Here is a 12710-nt window from a genome sequence, read left to right as displayed (position 1 = left end):
TAGCTCCACTCAGCTTGAACCTGACTGGAGGTCTAATCAGCCAGAATAATTGAGAACACCTGTGTGCAGGGCCTTGGAGAACTGAGGAAACATAAATTTTAGGTTCCATCTGGCAACTTCTTCAAACATTATTTGGGTCACATGATAAGTCTTTGCTACATTTTCTTAAACTGACTTGTCATGGTGGGTTTAGAAAACACAAAAGAAAAAATGTTACGTTGTCCCAAAATTTGTTTGACTTTCCTTCTACCCATATATGCAATACATTTTTTTTCTCTCCCAAAAAGAAAGAAACAATCTTTTGTACATTACATATTCATTGTTTAAGGGGATGTTACACAATTACAGGGAAAAGGTGAATAATAGCACTCAACTGCTGAGTGAGGAAGGCATATATCAGTATCCATTGTGTTGGCTGTTTCCTGCTTATTTCAAGTTTAGCTGTGTATTGTTATGCCCTCCTTAGCTCTGCTTGTGACATCACATGGGGTGACACTTCCTAGTGAACTGCTAGTAGGAAGGGATTGATTTTGGTAATTTCTACACTACATGATGGGGATAAATCTGGATTTCCCTGAAGGTTGCAACCTGAGGGACACCTAAAAGCTCCATAACATTTGAATAAGATGCATGTTAATTTGACATGGTTCAACGGCCACTGCTCAGCCTTTACTTCTTAAATTGTTGAGGAAAAAAAAGAAATAGGAGAAACTCAGGACAAGCACAGGGACAAACACCCACCCTTGTCTCACTTCAGCGAGAATGGTGCAACGGGAGACGTTATCGATCAAGTTGTCAACAGAGCTTTTCCTCACCCTGAGGCTCAATGACACCCTAACCTTCACAGCTAAGACGAAGCAGGGGAGAATGCTAAATGGACACTGGGAAAGAAAAGTTGTGTAGGCATTTTTTTTTAATGTTCTGATATTTTACTCTGTGAAAGATGAACGCCCATCTGAACGGTCAAGGCGTTAGCTTGGAATACATTTCAAAGTGACAAACGTGAACATTTGAAACAGTTGATAGAGGCATCAGATCGTAGCAGGCTTGTACCTGTACTCTGACATTAACTTTAATACTTATAGCTGGTGCTCTACGAAATCTATAGTCAGAAACAAAAATGATATGAGGTCTATGTCTATTGTATTGCACATACAGAGAAAAATGCTTATTCAAGTTTGCATACAATGATTAAGAAATATCCCCAAAAGAACCACTGGTAAAGAGAAAGCAAAAAAGGCCTGAAAGTCAACGAAAAAAAAAAAAAAGAGATTGTGATGAGCTACGAGGCTGAAACTGGATAGAAAAGCTACAAGATAATGAAACACTCTCTCTCTCTCTTTTAAAATAAAACATGTTCATGATGTGGTGAGGTGTGGCTCAGTTAGGTTTCAAACTGATGGCTCAATTTTATTCCCTCCGTGATTACACTGCTCGAGAGGTGTGTGACGAGAGCGGTGAATGACAACAATGCAGCGATTTCTGCGTGATCCACTGGAGCTAGAAATCAAACGTGGCCCGGTTGATTTTATTTTGAAAAAAAAATTATATTTGATGGGACAATATCTAAATTGTGCAATTTGAGCTTCAATGTGAATGGAAGTATAAATTCAGGGCGATTTCATTTGTGGCTGACATGTTTCTGTCCTGTGCAGTAGGTGACTTAGCTGGAGGCTCTTTTACGTTCAAAACTATTATCTTTGCTGTACTACAATAAGTCACAGTCACTGCAGCTGTGTAACTATGCAAAAGGCAAAAGGCATGAGACACAAACTGTCAGGCTAAATGGCTTCTGCAAAGACTGATTGTATTAAGGACTTAGCAAAAGGTTACACATACCACACCGTCACAAAATGTTCGGAGAGTGGTTACAAACAAATAGTGTCACCCTCTATGCCTTCCAAAGAAAAGTCGAATGTTTATGCAGTGGTACAGTGCTCGAGGAAAGTATGCTGTCAACTACAAAAGGTGATAACTTCACTGTACTGGTTTTTTGTTTTGTCAGGAAGAGAGATCAAATATTCTGTTGTTACTTTGCTTTTAACCTCTTCCAACATTTTTTCCCCCCCCTGTAATTTGAATGGGCTGGTAGTACTTCCGCTCCCACTGAGAATGAACACCCAAATCAACAGCTTGTTTTGATCCAACGCTCTCCACACACATAAAACTTGCCGTTTCCGACAAACGCGCTCGTGCAAGCCTGCTGGTGAAGAAAGTCAAACATTTAGCAATCAAATGTTAAAGTTTTCTTATGGACTACACTGAGGATAAAAGGCGAGCAAATACTGGATGTACATTCATCAGGTGGTGAGAAAAAAAAAAAAAACGATAGCTAGCCCTAAGCAACTCAAGTGATATATCAGGGCGATGTTGCTATGAGTTTGATTTTGAATATTTCTGCCCCGTGGTGGTCAGGGGGTCATTCAGTGGCCAATAATGCTAATGTTGAAGACCGTAATATTTGTGTGTGAATTTCACTTTCCTTCAACAATATGATATTATAGGTGAACTGACTGCAAAGAGTTGTACACCAGGGAAACAGTCTTGTCAATGTGAGCTACGTCAAACTGAAATATATGGGTAATACATATTCCGTTTGCGCACACACACACACGCACGCACGCGCACACACACACACGCACACACACACACCAGCACCCATTCACTATGTTTTGTCTGCAATATTCATGAAATCATTAAAAAAAGGCAGCAGTTATAGCTTGGATTGATCTAAGAGTTCCTGAATCTAAAAAAATACAGAAGGCTTAGCCTAGCGGGAAAACTAGCATCTTTCAGTACATTAACCCTTTTTTGTTTCATCTTGTAGAAGGCACACAAACTACCACAAAAGTATAGTAATCTTCAAATGTGCAAAAAAGCTCAGTTTACATTAATTCCTCAATAAAAGAAAGCAGAGGGGGGAAAAAAAAGGAAAAAAGCTCATTGTCTCGCTCACTGCCTTCCCTTTCAGTTTCTGTGGAAGAGAAAAGGATTGCAGTGCAGAGTCCATGGGCGTCATAGTCCAAAGTAGAGATGTGCTTTAGAACCAACACAAACACCTCTGCGGTTCTTCCGTTGGCACTTCATAAGCATTCGTGCGGATGAAAGAGCAGAGGCAGAGTCTTTGCATGTGTAGCATGACGTGCGCATTTTGTAGGTGGTTCAAAAAGACGAGGGGATGAGGATCTCCAGAGTTAGTGTGGTGACTGGATTCACTTTAAGAACAACCCAGCAGAACCAAAAAATACAATGACACATGGTAGTTGAAAGAAAGCAGCACTGTTGAGTTTCTCCCTCATATAGTATTGTACCTCTACAGTTCTTTTTTTAAACCTATTTCAGTAACAGCAGGTGTTCTCAAAAAGTTATCCAGCATTAGGAGGCACCTCTGGTCCTTCAGCGTCTGCCATCCCCTTCGCCATCTCCTCCGTTCATCCCCTTCGTCGTCAGTTATTCAGATGCAGGGGAGGACTCAGTGGTGGTGGTGGTGGTGGTGGTGGTGGTGGGTGACAGCTTGGGGCCTCGGAGGGCTTGTGGGTTGACGATGACCTGGATGACAAAGTCCTTCTGGATCTTAGTGTCTTGCAGCCGTGTCTTGTCCGTGAGTAGCTTGCCGGAGAAGAACCAGCGCTGGTGGGAGGCGTCGATGTCCTCCTGGACGTGCAGCTGCTTCTTTAGCTGCCCTATGGTGTCTGCCATGCTGGCACTGAGGCGCAGGTCCTTACCTGTGGACATACGTACCTACAGGGAACAGGCAGTATAGTTACTGAACAAGAGCTGCAGAAAAGCCAACAGTGTCTGAAATGAACATCGGCCAAAAGTGAAGTAAACGTAGATGCTGGTAAAATTAGTCTTTCAAAGGATAAACCATGATGGTAACTTATAATACTGGCTAATAGCATAATAAAATGATACAGACTGAATTTTGTCAGAATTCGACAGGTGTGGCAATACCAGAACAAACTACTAGATTATATTTGTCTAATTTTAAACATCAATAACAGCTTTACAAGTTAGCACCACAACTTGGATCTATGACCTAAGTGAAGTTACATTTCTGCTGCTTTATCATCGTCTCCCATGTGTTTTTTCATTTTTTACCCCGTGTGCACAGACTCATAAGCAAAAGAACTGACTGTTTTGTTTTAGCCTTGCAATTTCAGCATGGTTTTACTCAAGATTACATACCTCAGATATGCCAGCTCAAACTATAAACTGATATAAAAAATGACCAAATGTCAAACAAATTTAGGTTAAAAGGTTGTTACAGTAACATAATTGTTGTTTGGTACCCAATAAAATAAGTAAAAATAAGCACCTTGAGCTGGAATTCCTTCTTGGGGGCCACAGGAGGTTCAGGGCTGTCGCTGGGGTCCTCGTCGCTACGCTCTGAGATGAGGTTGACGGGTGGGGCCAGGCAGTAGACGGGCAGCTGGTAGCGGTTCCCGAGTTCGTCATAACACTCCGTCAGAGTACCTGGATAGTGGTATTGAGGAAAAGAGATTAAATAATAAAGTTACCTGATTTGTAGCCTAGATCAGCCTGTTATTTTCAGTGATTTCTGTATTTGGTTAATTATTTGTTCTCTGTCCTCACCGTGTGGCAGTGTGATACTGGCTCCATCCACTATAGCCTGGGCCAGCTCGTGGTCGTTACACTCTAGGGCCACAGCCGCGGCTTTAAGGGCATCCCAGATCTCCTTGCGGCCCTCGAAGGCCGGCGCCGTGTCCCAGAACTCATCCCGCTTGCTCCGTAGCTGGCCCTCTGTCATCGGATAGTCGCTCTTCCACTTGGGACGATCTTTCTTCAGAGGCTCATTACGTCCTGTGATGCAGAGGAGAAATAATAGAAGACTGTTACAGCGATATAGTGAATTTTTGTATGCTAAGTACAGTATCATATTAAAAAGGAGTCTTTGACCACTGACGGTGCTTTGGTGCAACATTTTTACAGGTTTGTATCATCTACAGGCACAAGGACATGCATGGTTGACACAACACACACTCCTGCTGCCAGTTCACCCTTTTCTGCTGATCTAGAGAGAAGGATGAAACTGGCGAACTACAGCTGGTGGTGGTAACGTAAAAAAAAAACAAACGCAGCAACAAGCCAAAGAAAGCAGTGAAGTAGAAAACTGCAAACAAGTAAATATGAATGTAAATATGTTCCAAAAATCGGCTTTGTGACTGTTTTACGAGGAAGAAAATGCAGTCAACATGTTTGTTAGACCCCAGGGACGCACATGTCTTTTTTTTTGTTTACAAGAAAACTCGACGGGACACCGCAGAATGAAGAGAATATGTGAATTCATAAATGAATAACACACATGTTCCCATAAAATACAAATCCTACAGTATGCTTTCATCTCTTACTTAAAAACAGAGCTGGCAGCAGAGAGAGAGAGAGAAATGCTAGCCGTTACCAGAGACAGAACATCCCACCCCACTATGTCATCCGAATCTAAAATTAGGAGGTCACCCAGAGTTTGCAATATGCATGAAGTATGTGTAGCCTATATCTGTCTATGTAACCTTACCTGTGTTTCCCACCATTCAATATTAACACAAAGCTCATCTAGGCCAGGAGAGCACTTATTTAAGTGGGGGCAACACTGAGGGTCACACATACACGTGCGTACACAGACAATAAGATAGCATCAGGACAGGAAACATCATACCTGGTTTCCTGCCAATTACACACCTACCAATAATTTAGGATACCAGTTTTGTTTTGTGGCTGGTATAACATTTTCTTTAACAGATAAATGTTTTTTTTTAAATGGATGCTAACTGCCAACCACTTCAGTTCATGTTGTCAAAAAGCATATTCAATTCCCTTTAAATATCGAGTACTAAACCTGCCTAAGCTCATCTTTACCCGTGGCAGAGATGTCAGTCACCGAGGAGGAGCGGAGCCATGGAAAATGAAGAGGAGTATAAAAGAGACAGCACACATCCAAGAGGTTGCCTTTCTTTCAAACTAATTATTTATAATGCAGATGGCTTAGGACGAGTAATTAGGAGGACATGGGGTGGTGTAGGATTAGCACGTGGAGCGGAGAGTATCCCGAGTGAAGCAAAGGGCCTTCCTCATTACCACCCTGTGGATATTTGTGAAAAAAGTGTAATATCTAGCACTCTCTCTACATGTTATTCCACTTCCGGGGCAGACGCAACAGATTATCCTGATATGATCCTCTTCTCAGACAAGGAGCTAAATCACCTACTATTTTCTAGTATATATATAGTCTCTGAGTATATTTCAGTCTATATTTACTGCCATAACAATAGGTTATCATCTCAGTATCGGCCATAACAAACACTCAGTTCCAGAGACTGTGACAGAGTGTTTTATAAGGATGTGATATAAAGATGTGTGACAAATAATTCATATCTTAAAATATTGTTTTATGATATGGTAAATGGACTGCACTTCTATATTGCTTTTCTACCTTAATGGACAAAGCCCTTTACATGTTTTGCCTCTCTGGTGGTGGGGCTGCTATGCAAGGCGCTGGCCTATCGGGAGCAACTTGGAGTTTTCTGTGATTGGTGGATGACCCACTCTACCTCCTGAGCCACAGCTGGTCCGATATACAGTACAGACAACCAAAACACTGGCACCAGTCTAGCAAAGCCTTCTTTTTCTGCAGATACCTAAACTGTTCTGTTCTAGAACAGTTTATGGCTGTTTGTTACAGCTTTACATCATCATTTAAATGTCAATTAGTTGAGCAACTGATAGTCTGACATTTAAATGATGATGTAAAGCTGTGACAATTAGTTGAGCAACTGATAGTCGACTGTCAGAAAATGTGAAGAAGAAGAAGAAATGTCCAAATTGTCTGATTCCAGCTCATCAAATGTGAATATTTTCTGGTATATTTAGTCTTCTATGATAGTTAAATAAATATCATTGGTGTTGTGGACTGTTGGTCAGGACGAAAAGGAGACATTTGAGGATGTAACCATGGGCTTTGGGAAACAGTGATGAACGTTTGCACCATTTTTGGACATTTTATAGACCAAACGATTGAGAAAATAGACAGATTCATAATAATGAAAAGTATATAGTTATAATTAGTTGCAGCCCTACAATGAAACATGTTGCTGTGTGTGTATAAGATAGGCTAAGACTCCATTTCATCTACTGTGTATGATTCCTCTTCTTTGTATATTTCCATCTTCAGTTACAAATATAACATAATATTATAACATTGATGGATGTCTTGCAATAAATACATTTGTGTTTTTAGTGTTTTACTCCATGTTCCTGAGAGGAGGACTGACTGGTGACGCTGTCAGTCAGCTCGATATCTACAGGGGATATTCTCTGAAGAGTTTAAACACTGCACAAGCAGATGTAGGACAGCTGAGGGCTTTGCAGTCTGACAAAAGTGATCAGAGGAACGAGTTGAGCTGAGAATCTGAGACAAGCAGAGGAGCTTTCCCTGTCTGGCCCTCGTTTGCCTCTCTGAAACCTTTGGTTTCTGTTGTGTCAGTTCAAACTAACCTATGATACTTCATAACACCCAAATCTATTCTTTCACAAATGTCAATTATGTTAATCTTGTTTCTTAATTCTTCATCGCCTTCCACCCAAGTGCACCATGGTTAGAGGCGTCGAGTGGCACTGTAGGAATCAAAATTTGAAAAGATAACATTATATGAATTAATAACTGTGGTTTGGTGGATTGTGTGCGAGGCAGGCAGTAACAGGAAGATTAGGAAGTGAGTCAACGAACAGCCTCGTTTTATCAAAAACGAACTGCAGCACACCAAAACAAAACATGAGACATGAAGCAATGCATTACAGACACATGAAGCAATATCAGGGTGTTTTCATCACACTGGGCCTATAAAAGAAGTTGCCACGTGTTGAGGCTACAGTGAAGCGTGTTGTGTTTATGAGTCTTAATGAAATGAGTCATAAAAAAGATATGACGATCAGATATGCAGCTGCTGCTTGTTGCTGTATTTCACGATTAAAAACAAAACAACCCCCCCCCCCCCCAACAATTGTTACCTTATTGTGGGGAAAGAAACTGTAGCTGTAACACAAAACGCCTTACTCACTCCTGATGTTAGGAAAATATTAAATGTGGGATGTTTTCTGTGTTCCTCGTTAAAAGGCGAACATCAGTGAACGTTCACTGAAGCACATCAACAGGAAAGAAGGGAAGTGCATTACTCAACCAGACACAGACTGAATATATGACTGTATTTCCTTAAAAACACATCAGCAAATATACATCCACTCCCACAAGCCGTCTCATCCTCGTAGCTTGTTATCTTGTCAAGACACTGCCGCTCGGCTTTGTGCGACTAAAGATAAAGTCACAGGGACAAACTCCGCCACTGTACTTTTAACAAGTCCTCTGTAGCATCCACGATACTAGTTCTGAAAACTGAGAGAGTGTAGTTTCCTCTGTCGTTGAGGACCCATACATTTGTTCACGAGTGAATCTACAGGGGACATTTGTGAACAGAAACAGTGCGAGCTACGAGGTAAACGAGTCCTCATAAGTCCCTTTATTTTGTAAGACTACAGAGCATCTCAAAAACTATGCTTTGATATTGCGGTTGATCATGAGCTCTAGAGCCCGACTGATACTCGCTTTTTGAGGCTGATAACCAATAATGATATTTGAGACTTCCAGAAATCTAATAATGTAGGCCAATATTCATTTAGATAAACACTTAACATTATCATTTTGCATTTTTTGATAAGGATCCCTTTAATTGTTTTTTTAACTGGTGACCGAGATATGTCATTAGCATTTCTGTGTGGCTACAAGCTGCAATATACACAAACACCAGTATATCTGCAATAAGCTAATATCGGCCAATATATTGGTCTGATGAATTCATCAGTCAGCTCAGTTACATTTTCTGCCTCTTTTGTTGATTAAGGCAAAATCACAAGCTAGAAAACCCAGCTATGAAATTTAACTAAGTGTGCAAAATTGTTAACTCTTTAGGACTGTAATTAGCAATTTTACTATTAATGAATCTATGCTTAAATTGATTAGGCAGTGCAAAATGTAAAAATATTATGTTTTTTATCATAAAAGACTATAGACGAAAAATATACACTTATAAGAAGCTGGGACCAGTTCATTTTGACACTTTTCTCAAACAAAAGAAAAAAAAACAACAATGAATTGATTATCACAATATTTGCAGGTTCTAGTCTTCTGTCAAATTAATAATGAATCAACTAATCGTTGCTCTATCACTTGTTGAATTATGTTGTGTTTAGTGTCTTGAAGGCCCAGCATTCTAAAGGTGTATTCCAGGTAACCATGGTAACAACACATGCTTTGTGGCAGCTTATCTACAGATTACTATCAAAAAAAAGCAAAAGTGCCATTAAAAAGATGTGATGATGATAATGTGTTATTTTGTAAATAAGCAAACTCTGCATCAGGTTGTGGACCACAGTCAGGACAGACATGTGTTGAAGGACTCTTCCCACACTTTCAATCCACCTTTTTTAAATAACAACACATTTGGTATTCAACACACACCAGGAAACATGGCTACCTAAGTGCTACCTGTAAATGTAATATTTTATTTTCTGTAGTAGTATATCTCGTGTCAGCTCCCACTTTATAACCCTATGATGACCTCCTTCAAAAACGTGTACGATACAAATCACAAAGCTACTTCTTCCAAAGTAAATAAAGACTGGATGGGAGGAAATGGAATCAATGAACACAGACTGTGAAAAGGGTGTGCCAAGCTGAGTAGAGTCAGTCCCTTTAGAGAAGCCAGTCAATGATGCAACGGGACATGATGAGACTTGTTCTTGATTATCGGACCCTGGCAGGGAGTGTCTGTTGATACCAATCAGGGTGGGAAATTACCACGAGCACTCCAAAACTTAGAAAATCTCGGCTGAGACGGTTCTTAATAGTCTATCCTCCAGCCACTGTGGCAGGTAAAACAAAAAAAAAACTAAAAGACAAATCATGTGGACGTTATACTGCTCTAAAACTCTATATTAGATGATCATTTTGGGGATACAGCTATTTTGGCGAGGGTAAAAACCTTCCTTCTCTGACACTAATGCTGGAATCAGTTCTGAAAACCTCCTGTCATTCTGGTGTAAACTGGAGACAATTTTCGCTGGAAAAAGACTGACTCAAAAACTTTCCATCAGTATGTCTGGAGGAGACGAAGGGGACAGAGCCTGCATCCAAATGAATCACAGACACTTAGATTACTAAACAGTCACTATAAAAGGGAACTTCACTGCTCCAGATATACTGAATGTGACAGTAACTGCGATGACTGAACATGAATCTGATCAAGGGGAACTGACTCAGAACTTTTTCCAGGATCATTTAAGAAAATCTACTTTTACTATTTTATATGAAATAACTATAATCTCTCTTGTTAGGTTGTGCTGGAGTGTGTTGCCATTTTACGAGAGCATCATTCATAAACCTGAAACCATCCAAAAAACGATAAGCATTCCTGTATCGCACCGTATTATTAAAAAGGTCACGCTAAATTTCAGCGACATTGTTGTCTGTGGTCGAAACTATGCAGAAATTCATAACGTCTGCCAATTCAGCTGTGTGGTGTCTGCGTCATTCAGTTTAGTCTGGTTGTAAATATAACATTTAGTCTTGTTAAGTGCTCAAGCAGCAATCCAACTTCCATCCATCACCATCAAAGAAAAGTAGAAGAACAAAACGTGGCAGTTTGCCAGTGTTTATCTTTAGAGGAATGTTATCTTCCAAGAAGGTAATGGACATGAACTCAAATCCTGGGTGAGAATAACTGGAATATCAGCCTTTTCAAGAATCAATGTAACCTACCACAGTGTTGCCTGTTACAGGAACCACGATGCCTTGCCTGGTCACTGAGATATGGTGTTCATACCATATTACCACTTTTAAAAGGTAGCAGTTGTCCCAACAAGCTTACTGTTGTGGGATTAAGAGAGAGGCTTCAAATTGCCAGGTGGGAAAATTGTCAGCCTCGTTGTGGGTGCAATGTCAGGCAAATGTAGGTGTAGTGTAGGTGAATTTGGCTGTAGTCAGTGTTGAGAGTGGGTCTGGGATAGCAGTGTTTGCTAGATAACACAAGAGCAGTTACACCAGATTCTGCAGGCTATGCACTGGTCTTAGAGTAACGGCACTGCATTTCCCTGTTTTCAGCAATTTTTAATAGAAATCCGACTGTCTATCCCTCTTCCAAAATGCAAACTTCTAACCATCAACATCCTTCCCCTTTATTGGCTGATGTACAATTTCTTACCTGCAAGAGAGAACTTGTTTTGTATACACGGTCCAACCGTGCTAATCTGCAGTTACATCTAGTGTAGATATGTAGTGTGAATGCAAATCCATTCCTGACCACATAGAAAGACTACAGCATTGTACAGCTGCAGAGTACCAAAACACTATACATTTGCATATGACATTTTTTCCTGTTTAGCAGCAATCACAGTTTCCCCACAGAAAAATAAATATGAGCAAGGAGGTGAAACCCAACCAAAAGTGGTCACTTGAGATGTATTTGACTCACAGTCTGATAGGAAGGGGGGGGGGATACACCTGGACAAATGAGTCTCTCCATTGCTGTTTAGATCTATTCTTTAAGCCCCTTTGTATGTGTTGGGCGTTTTGACTCTGATTTGCAAGCGCACACACTTGAAACAGTGTAGTCTTACCTCCCCGTCCGCCGTTCCTGGAGGAGCCTCGGCTCTGTGTGTCCTCCCAGCCTTCCCAGTATCTCCCCACACATCCTCCCATGGTTAGCGGGCTGCAGATTGTTTCCACGCGTCGTACTAGCTGAGCAGGGGAGCCATCACGGACGATACGATGATCTAGGTCCGATGAGGAGGACGGGTTGCAGGTCCAGTGCTGCGAGCCAGAGAGGTCATCGGCACCGGCAATATATATAATATGTTTGATAGTGCTGGGCTGATCTCTACGCGTTAGATCGTAGTTTCTGTCTTTCTGTATCAGTGCTGTTAGTGGTTTACACAAAGATTCACAGCTCGTGTCCCGCAATCAGGTTACAAGAGTTTGATAGCCAATTCAACAACTCACCGCAACATCTGCCAAACAGTTTGTTTTCAAATGTTAGGACATAACCAGACGCTTTTCTATTATCCAGCTGCTTGTTAAGCTGTAAATGTTGATGTCCAGCTTCCTCGCTAACAAGCTAACAGGGCCAGCCAGCTAGCTGCTACCACGACACCAGTAAACACAAACTTCCGCGCACCACGTTGAGTTTCTTATAAATACGGTGACAGTGTGAATTTGCAGCTTCCCGCAGCCCTCGGAGCACCACTCTAATACTTTAACACTGTCTCTCGGATTTTTTTCTCTTTAACCCCCCCTAAACGTTACTCCCCTCTCTGCTGGTAAAAGGTGACTTGCGGTGGAGCTAACGACAACCAACTTTTTTTAACGCCTGCGCATGAGCACGCAGACAGGTGTTGCGTTCTCTTACGTCAGGACGAAAAGCAATTTTGAATGTTTTACACACAGCAGCATGACCCATACTGATTCTTTGAAGTGTATTTTTAATGACGCCGATGTTAATTCATTTGAAATAGTTAAAAGTACAAAGTTGAGCCTTGGTGGAGAGGGATGCCGTCAGGAATATCAGAAAATGCCACATTTCCACTATTTGTGCTTTTATAACGGGAATTCGGGCGGTGCCTGAAGGCATCACCACAAACTAAAT

At 41.0% G+C, this 12710-nt stretch overlaps 1 protein-coding gene across 2 annotated transcripts; it reads right to left on the bottom strand.

Moving 5' to 3' along the window:
• Window positions 1-1023: 1023 nt before the first annotated feature.
• Window positions 1024-12397, bottom strand: ubtd1b (ubiquitin domain containing 1b). 2 transcript variants are annotated; one of them, XM_067576573.1, is made up of 5 exons: window positions 12068-12397; window positions 11686-11878; window positions 4597-4824; window positions 4319-4476; window positions 1024-3741 (listed from the first exon to the last, which is right to left on the bottom strand). In XM_067576573.1, the coding sequence occupies exons 2-5, from the start codon at window positions 11765-11767 to the stop codon at window positions 3451-3453; spliced, it is 759 nt and encodes a 252-aa protein (XP_067432674.1). In that variant the 5' UTR covers window positions 11768-11878; window positions 12068-12397; the 3' UTR covers window positions 1024-3450. The 2 variants fall into 2 exon arrangements, with proteins under 2 accessions (XP_067432674.1, XP_067432673.1); XM_067576572.1 differs by having other exon boundaries at window positions 11686-12397.
• Window positions 12398-12710: the final 313 nt, after the last annotated feature.

Source organism: Thunnus thynnus, chromosome 20 (genome assembly GCF_963924715.1).
Source record: "Thunnus thynnus chromosome 20, fThuThy2.1, whole genome shotgun sequence".
Taxonomy (NCBI): domain Eukaryota; kingdom Metazoa; phylum Chordata; class Actinopteri; order Scombriformes; family Scombridae; genus Thunnus; species Thunnus thynnus.
Note: the sequence above shows the minus strand (reverse complement) of the source record. Positions and strands in the feature narration are given on the sequence as shown.